The sequence below is a fragment of the Trachypithecus francoisi genome, unplaced genomic scaffold (assembly GCF_009764315.1).
Source record: "Trachypithecus francoisi isolate TF-2019V2 unplaced genomic scaffold, Tfra_2.0 Lachesis_group2, whole genome shotgun sequence".
Lineage (NCBI taxonomy): Eukaryota > Metazoa > Chordata > Mammalia > Primates > Cercopithecidae > Trachypithecus > Trachypithecus francoisi.
Genome location: NW_022681465.1, coordinates 156387694 through 156414930, shown reverse-complemented (window position 1 = coordinate 156414930; position 27237 = coordinate 156387694). Strand labels below are relative to the sequence as shown.

General features: G+C 45.2%; 2 protein-coding genes across 3 annotated transcripts in view; one reads left to right on the top strand and one right to left on the bottom strand.

Annotated features, from left to right (window-relative positions):
- The window catches only part of SLC25A48 (solute carrier family 25 member 48), a 53559-nt gene extending 41020 nt beyond the window's left edge, over positions 1-12539 (top strand). Inside the window, exons 7-8 of one of the 2 annotated variants that reach the window (XM_033181154.1) lie at positions 4049-4178; positions 11938-12539. In XM_033181154.1, the coding sequence (XP_033037045.1) occupies positions 4049-4171 (123 nt within the window). In that variant the 3' untranslated portion in view covers positions 4172-4178; positions 11938-12539. Of the gene's footprint in view, positions 1-4048; positions 4179-7132; positions 7520-11937 lie in introns of those variants that run through there. The other variant, XM_033181153.1, reaches the window with a different exon arrangement.
- Positions 12540-16138: 3599 nt separating this feature from the next.
- Positions 16139-19869, bottom strand: IL9 (interleukin 9). The gene is made up of 5 exons (XM_033178635.1): positions 19589-19869; positions 19442-19477; positions 19327-19359; positions 17925-18056; positions 16139-16403 (listed from the first exon to the last, which is right to left on the bottom strand). The coding sequence occupies exons 1-5, from the start codon at positions 19736-19738 to the stop codon at positions 16284-16286; spliced, it is 471 nt and encodes a 156-aa protein (XP_033034526.1). The 5' UTR covers positions 19739-19869; the 3' UTR covers positions 16139-16283.
- Between the last annotated feature and the right edge of the window lie 7368 nt (positions 19870-27237).

The window sequence follows — 27237 nt, the reverse complement described above, 5'->3', positions numbered from 1 at the left end:
TTTTAAATTCCTTTTTAAAATTTTTAACAAGAGCTGCTCTGACAGAAGGGTGAAGCCCAGCCCTGGTGCGGCCTCAGTTGTCTTTTGTATCTCTTCTTCTTCTTCTTCTTCTCCTTCTCCTTCTCCTTCTCCTTCTCCTTCTTCTTCTTCTTCTTCTTTCTCCTTCTCCTTCTTCTTCTTCCTTTTTTTTTTAGCAGAAGTACAGTTTGTGATTCAGCCAATGACTACAGAAGGATATAAAAGTGTTTCAAATGGATGATTCATTTTTATTTGAGATGTTTTTGTCTACTTTCCCAAATATTAATGTGTCATAATTTATAAAGAATCTGTAGAGGCAAAATATATTGCTGATATTATTTCCTGCAAAAATTACTGTGCTCTTTAAAAAATGAAGTCCTGGAAGTCAGCTAAGTTCAGATGATTGGTTTCTTAATCTTGATAGCATTTGGTCCTCACTGTTGGTTCAGAGACAGGTTTTAAGTCAAGATAACAATACTCAGCTTGAGTAACCACTGTATGATCAGATGGTTCAAGGTTAATTGTTTAAAATGTGTATTAATTGGTCAAAAATTGGTAATGTATGAACATAGGAAGCTTCCAAAACTACCTGAGGATATACTGTGTCGATGCCCTGCCTGTGGTCCCTGTCCTCACTCAAAGGCAATTACCATAAAGTTTCTTGTGATACATTTCAAAAACATTTACAGTGTATATAAGAATATATGTGTATGTACCTATCTACGTATGCTTGTATATGTTACTGTTTACTTATGAACATAAATAGTAACATAAACAAAAATAACGACACCATCTGGAACAATCAGGTTGTCTCAAAGGCAGTTTTCTGGCAGCAGCAGGAGGAGGAGGTAAAGAGGATTCCCTGGTGCCCCAGGGATGGCTCCAGTTCCCGGCTGGCTTGGGCTCTGGCCATATGGAGCATCCCTCCCCAAGCATTCTTGACTGTGACTCACAGAGGCAGAGTGCAAGGCCCCAAGTCCATCATCATCCAATCTGTTCTCACCTTCCTATGGAAGAAGAAGTTTGTGACAGGAAAGAATTAGAAAGGCATTAATAATGATGATGGTGACCAATTTGAGTAGCTCTTTGTAACCCACTTAGGGATGATCAGTGGCGTAGCCTTTGTGGTGGGGAAAATCAAAAGTCCATGGACTTGTCGAGGCATCTCCAAGTAGAAACAGAAGAAAAATCTGGTAGTTTTGGAGCGATTCTCTGCCCACTGTTAGGGTTGTCTTGGGCTATATGGACCATAGCTCTGACTTGGAGAGTTGCCATGTGAAATAACGAGGCTGGTGAAGCACCTTGGTATTCTTGGCTCCATAGAAGCAGCTGCTGTGGAGGGGCTGTGGCAGTGAGATGAGGCTGAATGGCAGACAGAGGGGGCATTTGTAGGTAGACAGCTTCTGGAGGCACCAGGGCCAGCTGCCCTGGGTTACTGTCCCTGGGGAATCTGGAGCCTCCCTCTTGCTCCAGGAACCCTGAACTACAGCCACCAGGACTCTTCCTTTTTCACATCCAAAAGTTCATTTATTCATTCATTCATTTACTCATCCATCCATCCATCCATTCACTGATTCATTTAATGTGTTTATGGAAGGTTTACTCTGGGCTAAGCACTCGCAGGTGCTGGGGTTTCAGAGGCAAACCACCCACACAGCCCTGCATTCACTGTCCTGACTGTGGGTGCTAATCCCACCCCCACCCCTGTTGTCTGTCCTTCCTGACAGATAAGTCAGGGACACTTGGAGAACAGTGTGAGGAGTGCTGCGATGGGGAGATACTGAGTGCACAGAAGGTGAGGGGCCATCATCTGCCTGGGGGTGGCCATGGCCACACTGCCAGGCTGCAAGCCAGGCACGGGAAGCACTCCAGGCAGAAGGTACCAGAAGAGGCCCAGTGGAGGAAAAAGTCTGGCCTCTTAAAGGAATGACAGGCCGTTAACCTGCCCAGGGTGTCAGCTGTGAGAGGCTGCGCAGAGAAAGTGCAAGGGAGAGCATGTGGGTCCTTGCAAGTCAGGAAAGGGTATGGACCTGACCCTAGCCCATAGGGAGCCACTGAGGCTTTGTAGGGTGGGAGTGAGGGGGGACTCGGTCTGGAGGTCATATGCTCTGAAAGCTCTGGGTAAAAGCTGGCAGGTCTGCACTTTGTTTGCCTTCTGTGGGTTCTGCAGCAGAGCAGGCCACAGCTGCTGGAGGGAGGGCTGTCTGCTTGTCTGAAGTGACCCACAGCTCCTGCAGAGCCTGGTGCTGTGGGACAGAAGGCTCACACTCCAAGCTGGGCCCTGGCTGCCTCCGCCTTGCAGAGCAGAGCCAAGCCCAGACCCACAGGGGAACCTCTGTGGGCACCGGCATGGAATTTTCCTCTCAGAGTTTGACCCAGTTCCTGGCTGTTATTCAGTCACTCTGGATGAGCCTGTGGAATTCCAGAAAGGTCAGACATCAGAGAAGAGTGTTAATATTACCAGGATCTCACTGCCTGAACAGCTTGAGGGCTTGGCTGAGCCACTTGCTCATCTCTAGGGATCCTTGTCCATTAACCCCGTCCCTAGGGCCATGTTGCACCCTGGAGGCTGTTGCGAGGTGCAGGCACCTCTCCTGAAGGAAGGTCACCTGATATCCTAGCCAGTGACAGAGGCCTGAAGGAAGGTCACCTGATATCCTAGCCAGTGACAGAGGCCTGCACCAGCTCTGATACCACAGTGCCCAGAGACTGAGGAAACTGGGGAAATGCAAAGGGTTGGTTTCTACTTTTACAAAATGACCAGTTCTGTTTCTTAAACTTAGAAAATTATACAGGAATCAGAGTAGGTTTCTATCTGTGCCTGACAGTTCTCAAGTCATTTATATTTGTGTGAGAACTTGCTTTTAGATGGTCGTTTCTTACCAGAGGATGTGTTAAAGGCCAGCTCCTCCCCACAGTCCCTCTCGCCAAAGCTCTTATCTGTTCTCATTTTCTGGGTCATGTTGTTATTGTTCCTAAACAGGCCTTATCTCTGCTAATAGGTTATCACTGCTTGAGAGTTGAAATCACATCACATTTATGAGCTGACACCCAACACCAAGCAAGAAGATTGAGGGAGGAAAGGAAGATCATAGGCCGTGTTTGGGAAGCATCACATAATACTCCCTGGGGCTGGAAGACAAACGCAGGTGTCTGGGGATGGAAGACAAATGCAGGCGTCACGGAGCAGCAAAGGCAGAGTTCAGCAGCTCAGCAGCACAGGCCATTCTTCCCGAGCACGCGTCCTAGTGCTGGAGGTTGAGTCCTATTCCCTATTAGGTGATAGACTATTAATAAGAACAAGGAGGGTGATGATGATAATCAGCAGTTAATACGTGCTTCTACTGTATGCCAGGCACCGTGCAAGTGCTTGAAAAGCCTCATCTCATTTAGTCCCTCCAACATTCTTATCAGGTTGATTCTATCATTACTCCCTCTTACAGTCGGGAAAAATGAGTTCCAGAGAGTTTGCCATTGGCCCAAGTGACAAACTGTGCCTCAACCTCAATGGCAAAGCTGTGCCTCAACTCCATGTCTGCAGAGTCTTAAGCGCAGTTCGAGTTCCGTTCTCTGCCACTTTGCGTTTGTCCTGTGAAGCCCCTGCTGCAGTGATTGGGCACGGCTGGGTGCTCTGTCTACTTAGGGCTTCTAGATTCCGGAGGGGAGAGGCAGAGAGAGAGAGAGAGAGAGAGAGACAGTGTGTGTATGTATATGAGAGAGGAAGAGAGAGAGGGAGAGAGAGGGCAATTTAAAAAGCATATGTAGGTGTTTGCCTGGCCCAACAGCTTACCTATAGTATTTAGCGCATGTGTATCAGGGTCTGGCAGAAAAAGCACCATCAGGCATGACACGGGTCAGGGCAGGGCATGACTGGGACTTCTCTTTGTGGTCTCTGCCTGCACAGGTCCTTTGGGCTCTGGCTGCGGACGGGGCCTGGGCGGGCAGCACCACGAGCCATTCTCTGCCCCTCCTTAGTGGCCCTGCAGAGGTGTGGCTCAGTCCCCTGCAATAACCGGGCCCCTGTGCAAAGGTGTTTTTCAGAGGCATCACTGTGAATGCGGTGCGGGGCTTCCCCATGAGCGCGGCCATGTTCCTTGGGTACGAGCTGTCGCTGCAGGCTATCCGCGGGGACCACGCAGTGACGACTCCATGAGTGCCAGGTCAGTGTGCTTCCATCCCAGCCAATTGTACCTCCCAGGAACTTGAAACTCTTTTTTTTTTTTGTTTTGGTCATGAGAATGTTGTGGCCTTCTGAAATGTCCTGTGGTTTATCACATATCTAATCTGTGGTAAGCTGGGGCTAGAGCTGCCACCCTTCTTGTCATCAAACAGCAGTTGAGAAATGCCCACCAGTGACTGGTGGTGTGCTGGGTCCCCAGGGACCGAGTCTGGCACAGAGTATACCTGTTTCCAGACAGCTCGCCTCTCCATTTTCCCATCCAGTAGCTTCAACAGCCCTTGCAGAGAAGCACTTTTACCTTCACTGTGCAGACGCAATGACCCAGGCTCACAAGTTAGGACTGCAACCAGGATACCTGCAGGGGGCACCATCTCCCCACCTCCCTACTGAACTGCAGGGCCTGACTCTGAGAGCCACCCACAGGCTCCCAGAGCCCCAGAGGACAGTTCTCTGCCACCATTCTTTGCCTCCCATACCCTCTTTTTCTTTCTCATTGCAGAAAGATCACTGTAGCCTAAGGACTCTTCGAAAGACAGAAATCTGACTCCCATGCTCACATGCCCTCCTTGGCTCCCCATTGCCCTCTAGATAAAGCCCTCACCCTGCTTCCGCTGGCCTCACCCCTCACCACTGTTCTCAATGTCCAGCCCTCTCTCTCGCCCCTAGGTCTTTGCTCAGGCTGTCCCTTCTGCCTGACATCCTCTTTTCGCTCCTTTCCCACTTGTCCTTGGCTTCACCAGCTCTTTGTCATCCAGGCTGTAGAAGTCTCCTCCTCCCGGATTGCCGGCTTGCTTTCTCAGCTGGGGCGAGTCGTGCCTTCTGCAGACCATCCCCCACCCCCACCCCCACTGCATCCTAAATGCCAGAGGACGCCCTCACTCCCCAGGCGGGGCTGCCGTACTGTCCCTACGTTTGCACTAATGGTGCCTGGCACAGAGCCCGGCACACAAAGGACCACTCAGCAGTGTCGTCGGATGGGTGGATGACCAACCCCCCATATTCCCTCAGGCCTCCTCTTCCTCCCTGTGCTTTTTCTTCCTCATTGTCTGGCCCCACACTGGCTACCTGCAAAGCTCAGAAGACAAAGTGGGTGTGGACTGAACTTTCTAGTCGACTAAGAAGCCATTTGACATGAGTCTTGGTTAGCACAAATTCTCCTAGGAAGGATGTTCTTTGTCTATAAAACCTCACTGCTGCCTCCCCATGTGAGCTGGCAGGGGCGTTCTCAGGATGGCAGAGCCCTGCTGGGGTGCACGGGTGGTGCCAGAACCTGGACAAAGGGAGGGGGCCTGACCAACCAGGCTGACCGTAGTTAGCCCAGGACAAGCCCCAGAAGCTGGCTTCAAATAAAATGCTCTCCACTTTTTGCTAAAGCAGCAACATTCACAGCTTTTCTGGCTATTTGCCCTTTCTTATAAAAGGAAAAGGGTAGCAACACAGTTTGTATAATTCAACATCTTGAGTGAAGAGTTACTGCATTTGGGTGGCATCCAGGACAGGGAAGGAATTTGTCTTATTCTTAAAGCTGTGCTCTCTTTAAGAGAAAAGTAATTTCTTAAACATCCTATAATAAAAGTCATGCATTTTTATTGTAGAAAAAATAGAAAATTTAAATAAACAGAAAGAACAAAATAATAAGACCTGTCATCACAAGACCTTGTTATTATTCTTCCAAATTTATCTTATGTGTATTTTCAAATTGGGATCCTACTCTCCACAGTGTTTTACAGTCCTCTTTTCCCATTCAGTAGTTTGGGACCATTTTCCCATGTCATGAAATCTTCAGCTACAAGATGGTTTTAATGCCAAGACCTCCCAGATCCCAGAGTGGCTGGATGCCTGCCCAACCTGTCGTACCTGCCACTGCGACCACCCTGGTGATTAACTGCTTCAGTACAAAGAAGGAACTTTCTAGCAACCCAATCACGATTGTCCTGCATTTAGCCTTTCACAAGCAGTGACCAACCCAATTGGAAGCTTTCCTTTCTGAAAGCGCTCTTTCTTGCAAGGGGCATGGACGTCTGTCTCCCTCAGCAGGGAGGACTTCTAAGGCAGGGAGGAGTTTGTTGCCTCCTGGTGGGAGAGTGAGGTTCCCAGCCACTGGTCTGCAGATTCATCTTAAACAAGTCTTGCCCATGGCATTCAACTTCCTGTTTTAACCCCAAAACACCAAGGCCTGTTAATAAGACTGGATTTTAATTTACCAAGTAGCTCTGAGATTTGGGGCAGGCCATGCTCAGATAGCAGTCACACCCACTCTTTGAATGCCTCCCTCATTGTCTAGACCCAGGACAGAGTGAGATGATGTATATTAGAGATCTAGGGAGTCAAGCCGTCCCTAAGAAGTGGCGGGATGGGGACCATCTCAAGAGTTCCTGGGTACAGATAACAGGGATGACTTGAGAATTGTTTCTAAGAGCCTGCAGGGGATAGATCACCCAGCTCCCAGCAGCTGCCAGGTGCCTTCCAGCAACCAGGCACAGAGATCTCCCCCAGCGTCCCCAAGTCCCATGCGGGAAGATCAGTGGCCTTTGGTGGTAGAAGTAGCATCCAGCCCACTCATCAGTGGCTGGTTCTCAAACTTGTCTATGGCTCATGAATCCAACTCTACCATCCACCTGTCCAAGACCAACCTCCAGAGCTTCCTAGAATAATGCTGGTCTGCCCTCTGTCCTGACATGCGTGCTCCAGATCTCATAAGGCTACTTGCAGTTTCAGGAAAACTGATTTTCAAGGAAAGAAGACATAGTCCTCTTATGATACCTTTTTTGAACATTTACAAATAGCCCCGGTAACCCTGAGAGCCTCTGCCACTCTGTACTTTGCCTCTTGGTGCTTCACAAACCCAGTCTCCAAATGGGTTGTTTGACCCCAAGATCCAAGATTTTAAGACTCCTGTTAGATGATGTTCTTGTCTTTCCTCCTTTTTCCCAGGGCCTCATCCCATTAACAGGTCAATGCTAACAGTGTCTGCAGAACCCATGGTGTGAATTTACTGAAGAGAAAGACTCTCCGCCAGGTGGGCTTTCAGCCAAGCAGGCTGTCCTCAGAACCCCTTCCTTCCTTCACAACTGCAAGCATTCTGATCCCCACCCCAGCTGGGGCAGCGGAGCTCCTGCCTTGGAGGCATTCAACTGACCATTGGTCAACTGATCACCAACTATTTCAGCTTTGGACTCGCACCTGGTAACAAAAAAACGAACAGAACAAAACAAAACTGGAGTAAAATAGATCCTCCCCCCATGGCCATTGTAAACTCACTCTGAATTCATGGAAGAGGTGGAGTTGGCTCTAAGTTTCAAAATAAAAGCATTAAAAACCTCTTCACATTGTTTCTCTGTCAGATGCCCCTGCCTGGCTTCCAAGAGGCTCTTGGCCACTGTCATTTCTCTCGCTCTGTTCAGGCCTCTGTGGATGTTGCAGGCCCAGAGGGAAACCCCCCTCCACACAGGTGAGGTGAGAAACTGAGCGGGGGCAGCCTGGCTTCTTTTTTCGCAGATCCCTAAGGTCGGCGGGGAGGGCATAGCCATTGAAAAGGGTGATAAGGGACAGAAACCTTCTAGGGGTTCCCCACCCTGAGCAGTGGCGCACGTTACTGACTTGCTTCAGGCAGGCTGGCCCTGGGCTTGGTTGGGGTGGGCACCCTCTGGGCCTTATTTTTACATAGAGAACAAAACAAAACAAAACAAAATACTTGATCCACAGTCTGGTTTCCAGAGTGACTTCATTGTTCTAAATTTTATTCCTTACTAGAGCTGCATGGGGAGGCCATTGCTATTTTGCTGTTATGTGGCTTGTGTCCCTGCAGCCTCTCCCAATTCTGTGCCCACAACAAGCATTCCTAGTCAATCATAGAGCCCTTTCTTGATGAGCCGAGTGGCGCCTCAGAGTCTTTCTCAGCACAGTGCCCCGGCAGCCACCACCAGCTGCGCAGAACTGCCATACGAAATGAATCTATTTGCCATCCCTGGCTTACATCCCAGTGAAGGAAATGTCCTCAAATTTGTTCTTTTTTCTTTCCCTTGAAAAGATCTTCCTTGGTTTCTCCACTACCCTGTTCCCCCACCACCCCCTGCCTTTGAGTGATTTGGGCCATGTCTCAGAAAAATCTCTGCCTTACTAGACCCAAGACCAAAGCAATGCTATGGTGCAAAAGAGTTGAAAGTATTCTGTCTCTTCGGTGTGAAACCTGTTACTGGAGCGGAGGGTTCCCTGCTTGAAATAAAACCCTCAGCATGTCCTCCTCAATCTTTCTCCTTCACAGCCCCTGGGACTGCAGGGTCCCCTGAGGATCTCTGCAGGTTACAGTTCAAGCTTCCCACCCTCCTGCAGTGGGACATTTATTCATTTGTTCAGTCATCAAACATTTGCTGAGCAGATGCTGACCTTGGTGCTGGGGACAGCCACGAGGGACTTCAGTGGCACATCATTCTGGTGCAGTGGAGAGGCTTTATTGATGGGAGAGACCAGCCTGCCTGTCTGCTCCAGCATCACTGGGCCTGGGCGGGCATGGAGGATGTGAGTGAAGAGATGCTTCTGGTACCTGGTTCATCCCTGGGTAGACTTAAAGTCTCTGCTCTAACACATCCTAGAATGTATTTCTTAAGTCTGCCTCAACTGGACCATTTCCTGGTGCTAGGTATGCTTGCACAGTTTGATTAGAAGTGGTGCTGTGTCCACAAGGCCAACTAGGGTCTTCTACTGGGTGCTCCTGATGAGGCTGAGATGCAGCAACCACCTTCTTCAGGTGTCTGAGCCTTTCCTAGTTTCTATTAATCATCATGGCACCTTTTGATTGTAGGAGGAGGGAAGCAGAGAGAAGCATTGCTGATCCAGTTTACAGATGAAAAAACCGAGGCTCCAACATACCTAAGCTGCAGTTCAGGACTTTACCGCCAATCCCATTTGATAATCTTCCTGAGGCTACACTCCCCTGCTGTCCAACCCAGGGAACATCACCAGCAGCCACAATGATGGCTATTTTGTGGTGTAAAAAAGGACAAAGTTGTTGGGACACATACGTATGGAGTCTGAAACTGCTAATGAAGGCCTCCCATCAACCACATCAGAACTGCCTTTCTGGACTCACCTCCCATTGCTCTGGTCCTGGTTCCCTGTGCTCCCATCATTTCCCCCATCCCATCCAGTGCCAGGCATATAATGGGAGTTTAAATGTTGCTTAATGAGTTCCCAAGTGATCCAACAAGCCTGCTGGGCCAGTTGCTTGTCTACCCAACACCCTCCAGGCTTCCCTGCCTCTGTGCTTTTCTTTAACCTATAGGACACTCTTATCCCTGGCGTTACCAGGAACAGGAATGCTCCCTGTTTTCAACCCAGCTCAGATGCTTTAAGCCTTTAGATATTAGGGCTTCCTTGATTCTCTCTCTCTCTCCCCTAGCAGCATCCATGGTCCTTCCACCGACATGACCCCTCTGGCACTGTGTCCCTCCCTGTGCTACAGGCATGCCTGTGCACCCTCTATTTCTCACTGGCCTGTGCCCATCTTCAGAGCTGAGTCTTCCCAATCCTTAGATTCAGCATAGCAGCAAGAATGAGCAGGGTTTAGAATAAAGGAAGCATAAATTAATGGGCAAAAATGCAAGCATGACCATGTTAATTGAGAATTGTTTGTAATAATGAAAACTGAGAAACTTTCCAAATGCCTGTCAATAGAAGAGGGGGTTAAACAAACAGCCACTAAAAAGAATGAGGTAGATCTTACATATATTGTCATGGAAATATGTCAGTGACATTTTAAGTGCAGAAATGGAGGGGCAGAATAACATATATGATGTTATTCATTTTCATTTTAAAATGCATATCATATATGGGTAATTACATGGGCATTGAAAAACCCTTGAAGGATACACACCAAATTTAATAGTGGCTATTTCTGGGATGTGGGATTGGGAGAAGGCTTTCAGTTCCTACTTTGATGATGGTGATTTCTTTGTATATCACTATAATGATGGTGATTTGATGATGGTGATTACTGTAATGTTTTAATTTTTTTACAGCAAGCATATAGTTTTTATAATTTCTTAAAATAAAAGCACATCTTATTGCAGAGCTAGGGCTCCCTGCTGGGCACTTGTTTTTCAGGCTGCAGGCTGGCTCTGCCTCGCTACCCAGCCTCAGCCCGGCTCTGAGTAACAGCCCCTCCCCTCCCTGACCTCCTGCATGCTGGGCAGACACTGCCTCAGCACATTTTCTACACTCTCACTCTCACCCAGGAGCACCTGGGCTGCAATGAATTAAACTTGGCTTTAATGAAGAAACTCGGCTCCAACCCAAACAAATCTCTTGTAGTAGCCAGATCTGGGAGGGGTCAGCCAGCAACGGATCTACTTCCTCTTAGATTTTTCTAGAGAGGGCAATCTCGTGGAATAGTTGGGGCCAATAGCTTGTGAGTTTTCCTCCATCAACACATTATGCTTCTATTTAACCAAATGTGTGTGTGTGTGTGGTGTGTGTGTGTGTGTGTGTGTGAGAGAGAGAGAGAGGAGAGAGAGAGAGAGAGAGAGAGAGAACGTGTGTAGTCTGTTCCCAGTGCTACAGGCACTGGGTGAAAATGGCAGGGACTCTGCCCTCAGAGAGCTTAGTACCCAGCATTAATTTCTGTGTCATGGTCAGGAAAGTCTTTAAACAAATGGAATCCTATTTTTAAGAAGGATGAAAACAAAACAGAATTCCAAGCCAAGCACCAGCTTTGGTGTCTGTGTCCTGGAGTTGGAGGGTTTCAAGGTTGGCCAATTTGCCTTACTAGGAACGATGAAAAGAAGAACAAAAACCATTACCATTCAGCAGCCCCTTTCACTCCTGAAAATTATTAAGGGCCTCAAAGAACATCTGCTTATATATTTACCAACATTTACTGGAAATTCAAACAGAATTTCAAAAATATTTATCCATTTAGGTATAATAATAAACCCATGACATTTTAACATAAATAACATTCTATGAAAATAACGATTCTTTCTAAACCAACGTAATTAATGAGAAGACTTGTGTTGTTTTCCCTTTTTGCAGCTAAGTCTGGCTTAAACAGAGGGCAATTGTGTTCCCCTGTCTCCTTTTGCTTTTAGTCAATGGGTTATCACTTGCAATATAGCCTTTGGGAAACTCCATTGTACACTTGTGAGAAATAAGATTGAAAAGAGCAGATAACATCTTAGTATTCTATGCAGATAACATCTTAGTGTTCTATGAAAGTAGTTTTGAACTGTTTACACATATATTATGTATATATCCCTCACCCAAAGGCTGATACCCTCAGAACGGCCGCTTGGTGGCAGCAGAGGTCAACTAAACCCTCTGCAGGAGTCCGCGTCTGGGAGTGCACGACCTTGGCCCTGTGATGAGAGCACCTGGACCCCGTGACACTTCTCTTCCTGTTTCCTGGGCATCACCATCTCCCTTGGTGTTGCCCTTTTCCTTCTCTGTGGTGGAAAGAACTTCACACTAGGGAGACCTTCCCCTTGGGTTCCAGTTTCATGTGGGCCATCGGCTACCTGTGTGCTCTTGCAGGCATCGATGCCCCCTGAGCCGTCTGTAAAATGGCCACACTGGTCTCCCTTACCTCCTTTGCACAGCTTCCATAACAATCAAGTGCAAAAGTGTTTTCGTAAACTGTAAAGTGCAAAACATAGGGTTTGGAGGAAGGGGGGGGTGTGTGATTTTTCTGGTTTCTGTTCTTTGCCTGCCTTCTTCTCTGAATCTGGGTTGTTTGCTTTTTCCAGGAGGTGAACACAGGGTGACTAGTGTTCCCTGGGCCTCATCTCTGCATGTGAAGCCCTGAGAGCTGCAGAGGTTTGGCCTTTGGACCTCCAAGTGGACATCAATTAGCAAGCGTGGGCCAGGATGGTGCAGACAATGACGTGGTTCTTCTGATGCTTGGGATGCCTCATGAGTCACTGGTTCAAGCCCTCCAAGGTCTGATCCCCAATGCCCACTCTACTAGGCTGGCATCAAAGAAGTTTCCAAGATAATGTTTGGTCCAGAGAAGTCCAGACCATGAGCACCAGGGAGCCAGACACCATCCAGTGAAACGTTGCCTTGCTCCTCTGGCTTAGGATGGGGAGGGGCCCGTGAGCTCTGGGCTCAGCCACTCCCTCCAGTCTCAAGTACCATGCCCCCGTGCCTCCGGTCTCCTCTCACCACCGACCAGGTTTCTCCCGGCTCCTGCACCCGTGGATCCCGAGGACAGCAGTAGCTCCTTCCTCAACCGCACACTGAGTCCAACACGTGCTCCTCACTGCGCACTTATTAGTGTCTGTTGAGTGATTCAATCACATCCTCAGGTCTGTAGCAAATAAATGAAGATTTCTTTATTTTTTGTTAACTAAATTGATTTTTTTTTTCAAGTTGATGACAGAAAAAATAATTTTGTCATTTCAGGGTAAAACTTCGAAATTCCAAGTTAAATGCCCAGTTCAAGATTTTTTCCTTCTCCACCTTCCCCTGGGGTTGACTTTAGATCTGGGAGGCTTGGGATTCAGGGAGAGGCTTCAGGGTTCTGGGAGGTGCTCTGTCCTACCCTGGTGTTCCTCCCGGCTAGTCCTGGGCGTGGCTTTCCCTCCACGGTGGCTTCTGTAGACACATCTTCAGTCCCATTTGGTCCCTGTCCTTGGTCTGAGCATGCCATATATGCCCGTCCCAAGGTCTCTCCAGCCTTACCATCCTCCAGGACACATCAGTGCCCCTCTCTGCCCTGGGTGAAAATCTTTGGTTTCTCCATTGAAACTATTCAGGGGGCTGCATTAAGCCCAGCTTCCTAGGGCCTATGGATGGTCCTCCCTATACCAAACCTTAGATGTGGTGGCGAGAGGCATTCTCTTTTCATGTCATCTCACAGGGCAGTCAGAGAATGTGGCTCATGTGCCCTTCACTCTCGGTTTTCTACACGCCCCCCTCGCCCTCCCCAGGAGTGCTGCCCTCTACCCCGAGGCTCTGCTGGTGGCCAGGCAGAGAGCTCTTCTCCAGGGAACTCAACAGTGTCTGCCATCATCCTCTCCTCTCTGACTCTTCTTCCATAGTCCAAGGAGTTACCGTTGGAAATTCTAAAGCCGAGAATTAACCTCTGTATCAATAACCTCTATACCAATAAGTGCAGAAAATACATCTGACACAGTCCAATCTCATTCAAGATAAAAGTGTTCAATGGACGAGAATAAATGAATTTTCTCAGTCTGATAATAAGCATTTATGAAAAGTCCACGGCTCACATCATATTAATATTTAATTGTGAGTGACTGGATCCTTTCTCACTAAAATCAGGAACAAAGCAAGAATATCTACTCTCACCACTTCTATTCAACATTGTATTGGAGGTTCTAGCCAGAAATTAGCCAAGAAAATGAAAGAAAAGGCATCCAAATTGGAAAAAGGGAAGTAAATTACCTCTATTTACAGATAATATGATACAGTATAAAGAGGGATGGTTGCACAACCCTGCCAATGTACTAAAATCTATTGAATTATACTCTTCAAATGGATGAATTGTACTGCATATGGTATATGAAGCATATCTAATGAAGCCATCTGTTTGTTGTTGTTGTTGTTGTTGTTTGTTTTTTTTTAAGATAGGATCTTGCTCTGTCACCCAGGCTGGAGTGTAGCAGTGCAGTCATGGCTCACTGCACACTCAACCTCCTAGGCTCAAGCAATCCTCCCATCTCAGACTCAGAGTAGCTGGGACTACAGTTGCACATCACCATACCCAGCTAAGTTTTGTATTTTTCGTAGAGATTGGCTTTCACGATATTGACCAGGTTGATCTCAAATTCCTGGACTCAAGTGATCTGCCTGCGTCAGCCTCCCAAAGTGCTGGGATTTTAGGCATGAGCCACTGTGCCTGGCTAAAGCCATCTTTTTAAAGTAATAAAAATAAAGAATGAAGTATTTTGGGTCCTCTTTGAGTTTCTGCTGAGGCCTCCCCTTGCAGAGAAAGGGAGGTCTTGGTCTGGGGTCGATGAAGCAGGGTGATAATGTGATAATGGGAGGAGAGGAACTGTGAGGTTGAAACATCACAGCGTCTTCCTGCTTCCAACTGGATGATGTATAGAGGAAGGGATGGATGGATAGATGGGCAAGCCAGCTTTATGGCTGGCCACATCTTCGCTTGGCTTTGACCTGCAGTGTGTCCTTTGATCTGGAATCTACCGGAAACAACTCTGCCTGGGGCCTGGCAACCTGGAGAGGGTAGCAACTTCACCGCTTGCGAGCAACGTGCTTCTGGCCAAGTTATGCAACCTTGTTGGGCCTACTTATCTCATTTGTGCAGTGGGAAAAATTACATACAACAATTATATAAATATCTCATGGGGTTGTTGTGAGGATCCAACCAGATATTCTACAAAATAGGCTTAGCAGAGTGCCTGGTACAGAGTAAACAATAAATGTTAGTTCTCCTTTCTCCAGGGTGACTTCTTGATGAATCTCAATTCTCCTGGCACAGAGAAGATGATAATTATTGCGCACTTCACTGTAAGTGAACCCTCCTTGGAGCTTGCCTGCAGGCGGGAACACTGCAGGTTATGTGACTTTTGCAGAAAAGCTGAGGGAAAGCACCAAGCTATGCTGGTGATTAATCTGCATCGGTGAGTGTAAGCTCGTCTCTGCCCATCTCCTCCAGCAACACGTTGCATTTCCGAGTTGTATTCTGAAACCATCACCAACCATCAGCATCTGTTCCTGCTGTGATTCTGCTCGGGCTGGTGTCTCCCCATGCTGCAGGTGGTAAACCACAGTGACACATGATTCAACTATGTCTGGGGCCAGTCATTCAGAAAACCCACACGGAGGAGAGGAGAAGAGAAGGTCCTGCAGCTGCGATCTGGAACTCCATGTGGCAGGCTGTCCAGGAAGCTGCAGAAACCTCTATCCCTCCTGAAGACACCCAGCCCAGCCCCAGATAAAATGTCTTGGAGAGAGTGCCCCCCACCGCCTCCCTGGGTAAGTAGGGCATGAGCTAGAGAAAGGCTGTTTTGTTAATGTAGCTTACCAATTTCTTCTCATTATTCTGAAATACAAACAACTGTGAAAACTCAAGATTTGTTAGGACTTATTTGGCTACAAAACTTGACCATTTCAGTGACTGCTGCGGGATTGATATGTTTAATTATGGAAACTTGCCCCAGGCCCTGCTGTGGGTGTTATGTAATATATGGCACATGGATTGTTTTAACTTTCTAAAAGGCTAAAAAGCTTGAATTCTGAAACCTATCTGACTCCCTAGGTTTCTGGATATGAGAGTGTGGACTGCAATTATGATGGGTCTGTTTTACCCTCAGGCTGTGGTTGGAAGAAGCACAATGTACACCCTTATACCCTTGGTATAAAGAGAATAATAAAGGGGCAGAATGCAAACAGCAAAGGGTTTGGAAGCAGAGACTAGGGGTGAAACCTTCTTCTAAATCTCACCACCTGTGGGATCTTGGAAATGCCATCGAGACTTTCTAAGCTTTGGTTTCAGTATATATAGAACAAAAACACGTAATAATAGTATCCACTTCCTACCATAACTAGGGGGTTAAGCACTTAATTATTAAGCATTTATTCTGCACGCCCACATTCTTGAGCAGTCTCCCACCTCCAAACTGCTGCCTTCTCCTATTTCAGGCACATGGCCAGTTTCTCAGGACCGTAGCCCTCTTACCAGTGCTCCAGGGCTCCCTCCCTCAGACACGCCTTCAGCCTCCCCTAGCAGCAACCCTCAGACAGTCTCCACAGACATTCTTTGTAACTGCTCCCTGCAGCCTCCCCTGCAGCCCCAGCTACAGCCTCTGAGTCTGAGGGTCTGTATTCAGCATCAGGAGTCTTATCACCATAGGAGTCTCTGATCTGTTCTTCCCCTTAACAACACTTGTAGCTTTCTTTGTTCTGAGCAGCAAGAGATGAATAATCGCCTAGAGACCAGCTCCTGTCATTTCCCCCATATGTATTTATTTCAAAATAAAGACATACACTTTTAAACACATAATCACAACTGATACTGATTTAGAGTAGCTTACTTGATTTTTTAATTGTAGCAACTTAAAGAGAAAGCGTTTTACATTTAATAAATAGGATAAATAATATTTCATCTTCATATTTTGCCTCCCATCCCTCTCATCTTTTCTTTCTGGAAAACTTCCAGGAGACTCTTCAGAAATGTCAGCGCGTTGCCTGCCATGGTTTGGTTGCATGGCTGTTCACAGGAAAAATTCTGTGGGGATGAAAGTTGATAAGGACAGAGAGACTCAAATGATGTAGAGCCAGGCAGCCCCAGGAGCCAACCTGCCAAGAGCCAGAGTCGGTGGTGAGGAGTGTGGGGATGGGAAGGGAAGGGGCTTGATACCCAGAGCAAATAGATGGGCAGGTTCAGGCTAGCTCACGTGGTGTAAAGACAACATAGGTGGTTGACCTCAAGTTGGATTTCAGGGCTCTTTACACACACACACACACACACCACACACACACACCCCTATTAAGTGACCCTAAATCTCCCCATTAGAGAAAGCCTTTCTGGGGACTCTTTGAGGCCTAACATTGTATCATTATCCTTTTAGGTTGTGTTTCCAAGGTCATTTGACAGTACAGTGGCTAGAGTGGGGCTCTGAGGTCACACAGACCTGAGTTCAAATCTCCGCTCTACCACTTATTAAATATGCAGCCTTAGGCAAATTAGTTAACCTCACTGAGACTGATAAATTGAATAACTGTCCCTAAGGTATGTATTTATTCAGTGAGACAGCATATATTAAGCACTTAGAACTAGGTGCCATTGATGGTAGAAACACATGCAGTTAAACAGTTGAGCTCAGGGCTTTCAGACTTCTAGGATCTTGTGTGGAGATGCTAATACCCAAAAAAGGGAGGGAGGTCGCCTCTACCCAACTTGCCATCCCACTCTGCTGTCAGGGACTAGGGTATATGCTGAAGAAAAGAATGTGTGGATGGGCATTCAGGATGAGTGGCAAGCTTCCACCTTGACCTGGGTGCATTGCCCTTTAAATACCTCCTTAATCCAGGCCAGTCATGGTGGCTCACACCTCTAATCCCAGCACTTTGGGAGGTCAAGGCGGGCAAATCACTTGAGTTCAGGAGTTGGAGAACAGCCTGGCCAACATGGTGAAACCGCATCTCTACTAAAAATACAAAAATTAGCCGGGTATGGTGGCATGCACCTGTAATCCCAGTTATTTAGGAGACTGAGACAGGAGAATCACTTGAACCCAGGAGGCAGAGGCTGCAGTGAACTCAGATGACACCACTGCACTCCAGCCTGGGCAACAGAGCCAGACTCTGTCTCCAAAACAAAACAAAACAAAACCTCCTTAACCAACAGGAAAAATAAAAATCCCTTTTAACAACATCCATTCAGTTAGTATATCGAATCTCTAGGATAATTTTGTAATATGTGAGCTACATCCCTGATTCTCTAGATTGTGGCTTCTAATTACACTCAGAAAGGATTCTTTCATTATTCCATAGTAGAGGAAGTAAATAGCTCTGTCGGCGTGTTTTTTAAAACTAGGGGGAACAATGATCTATCTCACTTTAATTCTATTGTTTCAGTGGATCTCACTTTAATTATATTACTTCTGATTAAATTTCTTAGATGTCTTTTATCCACCTTGAAGTATCAATTCCAACTTTATCATCCTTTTGTGTTCAAACAGGGTTGGCATCACCATTCACATAGAAATTACCGACGGGAACACATCACATATGAAAACAAACTTACGGGACACTTTTTGTTCCTTAGTACTTCAACAGATTTTTTCACCCGATTGAAAATCAGTGGGTATCTTGTTTGCACTGTGGTATTGGTCATCTGAGACAGTCCCTCCCTGAAGCATGGTCCGGTGCAGTTGTCCTGGTAAATAGTAAGGATTTATTAAAAGAAATATTCTGAGGACAGCTTTGAAAATACATCACAAAGAGCAATATAAGAGATGATTTTTATTTAATCACCATTACTCAAACTTGCATTATTTTTAGATAGGTCCCTTGCCAATGTAGGAAGTGATCTTCCATATTTAAAGGGGACGCCATTTTTCCATAGTGACACCCCCTGGAGGAGACTTCCTGTATGTTATACCCAGGAAACGTGAGGGCTGCGGGCCCTGAAATAGTCAGCTCTGACTGTTCTTTTCAACGGGTGCTTCCCGGCTTCAAGACTTGTAGGTTTGAAAGTGCAGAGTAAGGAAAAGCCTTTCCACACCAGCTAATGGGATGTGACAATTGAATGAGGCTGGTATTTCAGCAGCAGCTAAAAACACGGACTGTACCCCGAGGGGCGGGGGCTGTGCTGTCTGCCTGGTTCCTGCCCAGAAGGCACTCTAGCCTCTTCTCCTCTAATGGATGGACAGCGATGGGTGTGATGTCTTACCCTAGCCAGGGCAAGAAGCTCAGATTCCCCCAGGCCTTGCATGAAAAGAATAAAGCACTGCACCTTGGAGAAGTGCCTCCTCCTCACCCTAACCAGGAGTTTGAAATAGGAATGAGAACTTTCCTGCCACCCGTCCTTCCTGCCAGAGTGGGCAGTGGCCCTCTGGAAGCCCTCCTTCCACTCAAAACCTCAGATCCTCTATCTGCCCAGAGGGCAGCACTCAAACCAACAGTCACTGTAATCAGCTAGACAGACGACGGGGAGGTAGGGGAGGAAGGGAGGAGGCAGGCAGAGGGAGGTATAGCGCATAGATCATGCCAGATGAATGATAAGGAGTAGTCTTTTTATTTCCATTGTTTCACAACTCTACAGTTATCAGTAAACGAGGTAGAAAGCAATATGATATGAGCTATAGCAATTATTATATCCTTAGTTCCAGTTTTATTTAATTGTGCACATGGCCACCTATCTAAAGATATTCAGGATTCTTTTCTTAATGTTGAAAAGTGTTCAAACTTCTCAAGAGGCATAAAGTTAACTAAATACAAAGAAATGTTCATAATATAGGATTTCAAGATCCTAGTTTTAAAAGGGAATAATTTGTAACAATGTGGTTTTAACAGGGAATGCTAATCATAACAATTGAATTAAGCAACAATGTATAACATTAAATATTAAATAAAGCAATTTATTTTTACTTAAAATCAAACCAAAAAAATCCAAGGTCTGAATTATATTCTTTCACTCTACTTACAGAAGGAATGGGCAGACAGAGACAACTGGTCACCTGCAAGGGAAATTTCAGAGTGAAGATTCTAGATGTGAAAATTAAAATTCATTTGGAAAGTTCTTAAAGAGCATTCACTCACATTAGCACTGCAGTGGCACTTGGAAGCTGCATCTTCCTGAAGTAGGTAGAGAGATAAGAACCTTTAGTCAGCCCCAGTTTTTTCATCCTCATACATATTTCACTTTGTCAGTAGCCGTCTTTCCCACGGGCGCCCCCTGCAGCCTACCTGCATCTTGTCGATGAGGAAGTTGATGTCCCTGACGATCCCCGTCGAGGTTGGACACCCCTGGCCTGCCACGGAGCACAGGAGCAGGGCAGAGGTAAGGACTATGGCCAGAAGCATCTTGACAGAGGACTGGAGCTCGCCTGAAGACATCTCCAAATCGAGTGGTATTTAAAGCTCCCTCTCAAACATGGAAAAACCCTGACATCAAACTGATACCGAGAGCCCACTTTTTCTCTGTAAGTTGGGGCCACTTTATATTAACAAACAAAAAAATCAAACTGAGTCACTTGACAAAGATGACATTGTGCCAGGAAATATCATTCCTCAGAAAAGATGACTTTCAAAAAGTTGAGTACTGAAGTGCTGAAGGAAAAGTTAAAGATCTAAAAACCAAGAAAAAAAAAAAATTTAAAGGCAGGGATTCTGGTTGTGAGAGTGAGAATACTTTCCATGAAAGCGCAGGTCTGTATTTTCCCTTTAGACTTTGTGGGAAATGCTGATAAAATATAGCCAGTCGCGGGTGTCTGGGGAGAGCGAGTGGGTCGGGGGAGGGTGCGTGATATTGCAGGACTTCACTTCTCTCTGTTGGGGTTTTTTTTAGTAATTGCAACCTCAGTCTTAACTATCCTTTATTCTCAAATCTCAATGTTTTTCATACCCAGGATCAAATTCGCCACCTAATGCAAATGCATTTTAGAAGTATCCTTTTGTGCAAGTGTCTGAAAGAAGAAATCTTCAACTATAAGCACAAGAATGTGGCAACCGTGCTGGTTAAAATTGGCCTTGAGGACTCCTCAGTATCTTTAGAGACCTTGTATAATACTGCATGACATCGAGTAAAAACCCAGTACTTGAAATAGTATAATAGCTAACATTTACTGAGCACTTACTACATCCTAGTAACTTTTTTTTTTTTGAGACAGAGTTTCACTCTGTCACCAGGCTGGAGTGCAGTGGCACAATCTCGGTTCGCTGCAACCTCTGCCTCCCAGGTTCAAGAGATTCTCCTGCCTCAGCCTCCCGAGTAGCTAGGATTACAGGCACCCGCCACCACGTCCAGCTAATCTTTTGTATTTTTAGTAGAGACAGGGTTTCACTATGTTGGCCAGGCTGGTCTTGAACTCCTGACCTCATGATCCACCTGCCTTGGCCTCCCAAAGCGCTGGGATTATAGGCATGAGCCACCGCGCCTGGCCATACTAGCAACATTTCTAAGCACTTTACATGCGTTAAGCCATGTAATACACTCAGCCACCAAATGAGGTGGGTAGTAATTTGTCATCACCATTTTTTACCCTTTAAAACACTGTCTACATCTTAATGTTCTGGCCCTTCAGTATGGCTGTGTTTAATCATTATGAGTCAAAAAAGTAGTCTCACTGTAACTCTGTGAAGTTATAATTATTCTTATTATCTTACAGATGGAGAAACTGAGGCATAGAGAGGCAAGTAATTTGCCCAAAACACAAAGCCAGGAAGCTGCAGAATTTGTATTCAAGCCCAGAAGTCTGTCTCCTGATTTCAGCTGTTAATCCTCCTGAGCTCCTGTTTTTCTGCAGATCTTTTATCTTCCTCTCCCACCAGGATATATACTCCAGGGCCTTATGGGTCCAGTTCACCCCTATATTCTCAGCACTTAAGAAGGTGCCTGGGGAAGTGTGGGCACTCACTAAATGCTTGTTGAATTAAAACACTAATTTGAAAAGTAGTTCTTGAAATAGGAACTTCCTATTTCTGGGATTTATAAGACTTCAAATCTGATTTCTAGGGTACATATTTGGAGGTATGTGCAGGTAAGTAAATATAGCCTCTTCACAGTAGATTGAAAAGGTGAGGGGTTCTTTAGCTTAGCACTCTGAGCTATAATAGCTAATGGGGACAAACCCATAAGATTTCCTTGCCACCACTGTAAGACTATGACAATATTGGTTTTTTTTGTGTATCGTTCCTTAGGAGTGATGATGACTCGTCAGTTTTCTACTACACTATGAGGAAGAGATTGTCTTGGTGGTAAACAAGGTAAAGAGAAACAGGCTTTTTGCTAAATTCCCTTAAATCATTCCACATCTCTGACTTCCATCCCTGCTCTTTGCAGACACTAAAGAGAAAATTCAAAGGATTCCCAGCCTGTGGCAAACACTTTTGTTACAGAGCACTGGATGTATGCCTTTTTCTTGGTGATAGAATTCTGATTAGTTTGGGGTACCAATATATCCAGCCAAACATCCACTTTTTCAGCCTCTTTTACTGCTATGTGTAGCCATGCAGCAAGTTTTGATCAATGCAAAATATGTAAAAGTCTTTTGCTTTCCTGGTAATAGGAGACAAAAGTGGCTGAACCCTGTCTTTCTCCTTAATTCCAATTTGGGTGTGACGGCAGGAGCTTCAGCAGCAATCTTATAACTATGAAGAAATGGACAAGAGAATTACAGCAATGGCAACACTAACATTTTTCATAAATAGCAATAATCAAAAAGGCAATAAAAAATAAAACCATGAAACAAATAAGAAAAGTAACAATAATAGTACAACAGTGATACTAAAATTCTAGCTAGCTATCACTGCCTACTGAGGACCCTGAGTTATAAAGCCTGTTCTTGTTTAAAAAGAAAAGAAAAGAAAAGAAAAGAAAATTAGCATGCTTTGGAGAGATTTTAAAGATACATTAACATCAGACTAAACCTTCTTCCCTGACATTATTGGAAGACTTGAGAGAGATGTGAAAAGACAATCATCTTTTCATTCTGTGAATCAATATTGTTTGATGCTCTGTGAGTGAACCATGGGAATCGTTTCACCTGCCATCAGGTATTCCTCTCACATTGAGGAAAACACCACCCCACCTGTTGTACAGATGGGGGCTTTGCCCAGAAAGAGAAAGTCACAGCTCTAGTTTCTAGCAGGGGATAGTATAGCACAGTGGTTAAGACCAGTGACTCTGGAATCAGAATAGCTGAGTTCAAGTCCCACTTGTTAGCTGCATGGCCTTGGGGGATTGCTTGGCCTCTCCCAGCTTCCATTTCCTGATGGTGAGTGAGGATGGTGATGTGGAAAGTGGGAATGGGGATCTAGGGATGTTGAGATGCAGTTGTCAGTGAAGGCCCACCTCGGGGTACTCTCATAGAAATTAAAAGAAACAGCTCCTCCAGCCCTAACTTGGATTAAGTACCCTCCGGTTTGAAGTTTGTCAGGGCAAAGCAGCCTAGGTTAGGGGTCAACAAACTGTAATCCACTTTTCAGGTTGAGGGTAAGGTCTGCAAGCTAAGAACAGTGTTTACCTTTTTAAGGGTTTAGAGGGTTAAAATTTATAAAGAAATAATTAACAAATAAAAACAAAGAAGCGTGTGTGGCAGAGACTGTATGTAACCCATAAAGCCTAAACATTTATTATCCGACCCCTTTACAGGAAAAGTTGGCCACCCCCTGGCTGAGTTCCCACACCCCAGCCCTCATTTTCTGAAGACATCATCTGTTATCTTCCAGTCCTGGGAAGGGTAGAGCTAGGGGTTGGTGGCTCAGGTGTCTTTCCTCCCATTCCCCATCTGGTTATTTAGGTCAGGCATCTGTACAGAGGGAAGGGAGCAGAGGACCTGGGCCACAGACTGCCAGATTATCTGAAGTGGTGGGGGTCTGTCATTTCCTGAGGCTTTTTGTTGAGTGAGCTCGCTGGTCCAATGAACCAAAGATCTTCTCTCAATGAAACCGGTAGCTGCAGCAAAGATATCTCAGGCAGGCTCTGGTTTACTAGGAAAAGTCCCACATAATGAAGTTAGGAGAAAAGTGAGTGAATTAACAAGCTAAGTCTTGGCTTGACCAGCAGGCCTTGGGTCACCCACCTTCCCTGCCACCCTCAGGAGCTGGCTCAGGGTGAAGTGATCCACGGCCACTGGTGCTCCTTGGGCAGGTTACTTACCCTTTCCATGCACCAATGCACCCCCAGCAGTCACTCACTTAGAGAAAGGAACGTGGGCCTTCACCCAGCCCTTCCTCATCAAAGAGAGGAGTGCTCCATTTGGGATATATTTTCAGGAATGAGGCATGTTTCCATTTGGAAATGTGGTCTGGTCTGGTCCAGATGCCTCGCTCTTTGATACTCCCTCACTGCTACCCTCCCATCACATCAGTTTCTTTTCATTTCCATCCTCTAGGCCTTTACCTTTGCTAAGCTCTGCCTGCTGGGTTCTTCCTCAGCTCCTCCCTATGTGACCTGTTCTCATCCTTTAATACTTAGCTCAACTGCCACCTCCTCAGCAAGACCTTCTCTGACCACAGCAATCACTGCCATCTGCCCTGTGCCTCTTCCAGTGTGTTTCTCCCAGGAGAATGTCAGTTCCACGACAGTGGACACTACAATGGACTCTCTTGCTCATCACTGTGTTCTCAGGGCATGGTCTATAGAGAGTGCTCAGGAATTCCTGCTTAAATGAATAAATGACTAATACATTTAATTTTGTGAACATTTATTAAATGTGTGTTATTGATGAAATGACCAATACATGGTTCCCAGTAGACAAATAACAAAAAGCAGATGTAACATTTACCTAAACAAGGAACACATTTAAAAACTGATTAACCAACAAGGGAGTAAATCCTCCTGCAGTTCTGTAGTCCCTTACGTTGGTGTAGGGTTGGAGAATTTCTGAAGTGCTTTTCAATCTCTTCTTTCTTTGGACTCTTACACTAACTGCATGAGGAAGGCATGGGTGGTGCAGGAGCTCCTCTGCAAAGGATGAAGCAGAGAGAAGGAGAAAGGTGAAGTGACTGGTTCTTTAGAATTCTTTCCCATTTCCCCACCCACTCAGTTATAAAAAAAAAAAGAATACAGGGTTGTTAAATGGTAGCTCTGCAGTTCAAAATACCATTAAAACAGCAGATGTTTATCTAGGCAAAGTTTACAACTTTTGAGGTTTAGCTCCTAGGATTTCTTTCAGTATCAAAATGTAAGTATGCAAATAAGCTACAGAGCAAATACACCACACTCAGAAATCAATTACTCACCTATTTTAAATATCAAGAAGATTGGAGTGGGATGCATACCAAGAGTTATCATAGATAACATATTTTACAATAAATGACAAAAGACAGTGATCAACCATTTTTTTTTGTGCCAAAGATAAAGTTTGATGTTTTTGTGATAAAAGCTCATATGTCATGGATTATTTCTCTAGGAATAAAACAAAATGGTTATGTGTTCTAGGAAGGCACTGCATAAAATGACCAAAAAAAAAAAAAAAAAGGCACTACATTTCCAAGTAAAACCTGTTCTGCCTTTTACTCCAATTAGCCAAGAGATAACTAGTTATGAGAATCCTCAAGTGCTAATTTCCTAATCAAGTAGTTATTTCTAGATCACTACTTTCTAACAAAGTGTGATGGGGTAAGCCCCACTGGTTATGCTCTTCTTTGGTTGGGTCTTCTCTCCACAAAGGGGAATCCAGGACCCCTTCCCTCACATCCTGCCTGAGCAAACCTTATGTCTGCTGCCCTTGGAAGCTACTGCTCCCTGTGTCGCCCCACACAGTTTTCTCTGAGCTCCAAGACCTAGGATCTATTTCTTTCCTCCTTCCTTTCACTTCTCTTACCTCACTGTTGTTGATTAATAACAATCTGGGCTATCTTTGTAAATGGAATTTCACATTCTCCCATTGGCATAGTCCATCATTACTTGAGACCTGCCCCTGTATTTCTCAGAGACTATGGGACTCCCCCCACTCCCTGCCCTTTGCTGTGGCCAATTCATTGATGTCCATCTAATTAAGAGAGGATGAGAACTCTTGTTCTGGATTACACTGGGGCCTTAAGGCGTTAGAATTTGTTAAATCTTCCTGTGCACAAGGTAACATATTAAGCACTTTATATATATTATCTCAGCCCCCTCAGCAATCTTTATTAACCCTATTTGTAGATATGGAAATGGAAGCTCAGAAAAGCTAGAAGAGTTGCCATAGACACACAGCTGGCAACCTGAATGAGATTTACCAGACCCCAGAGCCTGTGTTCTTATCTTCAAGGCCATAAATCAATCTCCATTTCTGTTGACCCATACTCTATAGGCTGTATTCCAAGTCTACCTAATACAAGCAGAAAATCAAAGTATGCCTTTGGGGCAGAGGGAGGTGGATTCTAGACCTCAGTTGTATCTGTGTCCTAGGGCTGCCATCACAAAGTATACAAACTGGGTGACTTAAAGCCACGGACATTTATTCTCTCACAATCTTGGGACCAGAAGTGCAAATCAAGGTGTTGGCAGGGTTGGAAGCAGCCTGACCACTGCAGAGGTGGCTGTTGGGAAGAAGTGGAAGACGAGGCTGGAGATCTGAAGGGAAGGACAGAGCCCTGTGTCAAAAGTATATTGACCACAAATCACAAAACCCCAGTTAACACTGACTAGAGTGATAAGGAAATTTGCCATCTCACAAAACACTGCATCTGTGGATACAGTGGGCCCTGGGGTGGTCAGATCTGCAGGTCTGAGATCTTGTGGAGGACAGGCTCCTTTGCCACTCTGTGGGTTGACTTCCCTCCCCTTGGGGCTATAAGACGACTGCCCAGTTCCAGGGCTCACATCCACTCATGACAATATAAATCCTAGATTTGGAATGAATGGTCAAGTACTTGTAACCCTTTCACTTTCAATACATTTTGCCAAACTGCCCTCCAGAAAGATGTTCTAACATATAATAATAGAATTTGTAATTTATAATAATCCCATTAGTCACATTTAAGAATGTCCACTTCTAACATCCTTATCAACACTGGACAGTGATTTTTTATTAACCTTGGTCAGAGTGTCTGGCAAATTTATGATGCTAATACATATGTATTGAATTCATAAATTAATGAATTCTTGCTTTTTTTATATTTCTTCACTTGTGAGTTACCTGTTAGTGCCCAACTTTCTGTTGGTATATTAATCTTTTGCTTACTGATTTCTAAGAGTTCTTTGTATATCTTTGTTTTTCAAATACATTACATTTATTCTCTTCTATTTGTTGTTATGCTTGTAGTGTTTTCTGACTGTGTTTTTATGTGGTCAAACATGTAACATATTTATCTCTATTTTTCCAGTCTGTGAATGATTTTATTTTCAGCAATTAAATCTTTAATCTTTTTGGAGTTTATTTGAGGGTATAGAAGAAATCTAATTTATTTTTCTTCTATGTTTGGTCAATACTATTACTGACTAAATATCTCTTTTACCTACTGATTTGAAATACCACCTTATTGAGCACTAAATTTTAATTTTTCTTAAGTGTCTTTCTGGACTCTAATTTATTCCAATGAGCTGTCTTACAGCTCTAGATTGACTTCAGAATGCAATTGTGGTAATAAAGTGATTGTTGACATTTCCTTCGCATTACTGGGAATGCTTTCAATGCTTTTCATTTCAATATATTTCATTAAATATCGTGTTTACTTGCTTATAAGTGGGAGCTAAACAATGGGTACGCATGAACATAAAGATGGAAACAACAGACACCGAAGGCTCCAAATGGGCAGAGGGGAGGAAGACACCGAAGGCTCCAAATGGGCAGAGGTGAGGAAGGGGTAAGGGTTGAAAAATTACCTATTGGGTACAATGGTCACTATTTGGATGATGAGTACTTCAGAAGCCCAAACCTCACCATTACACAATAAATCCATATAAC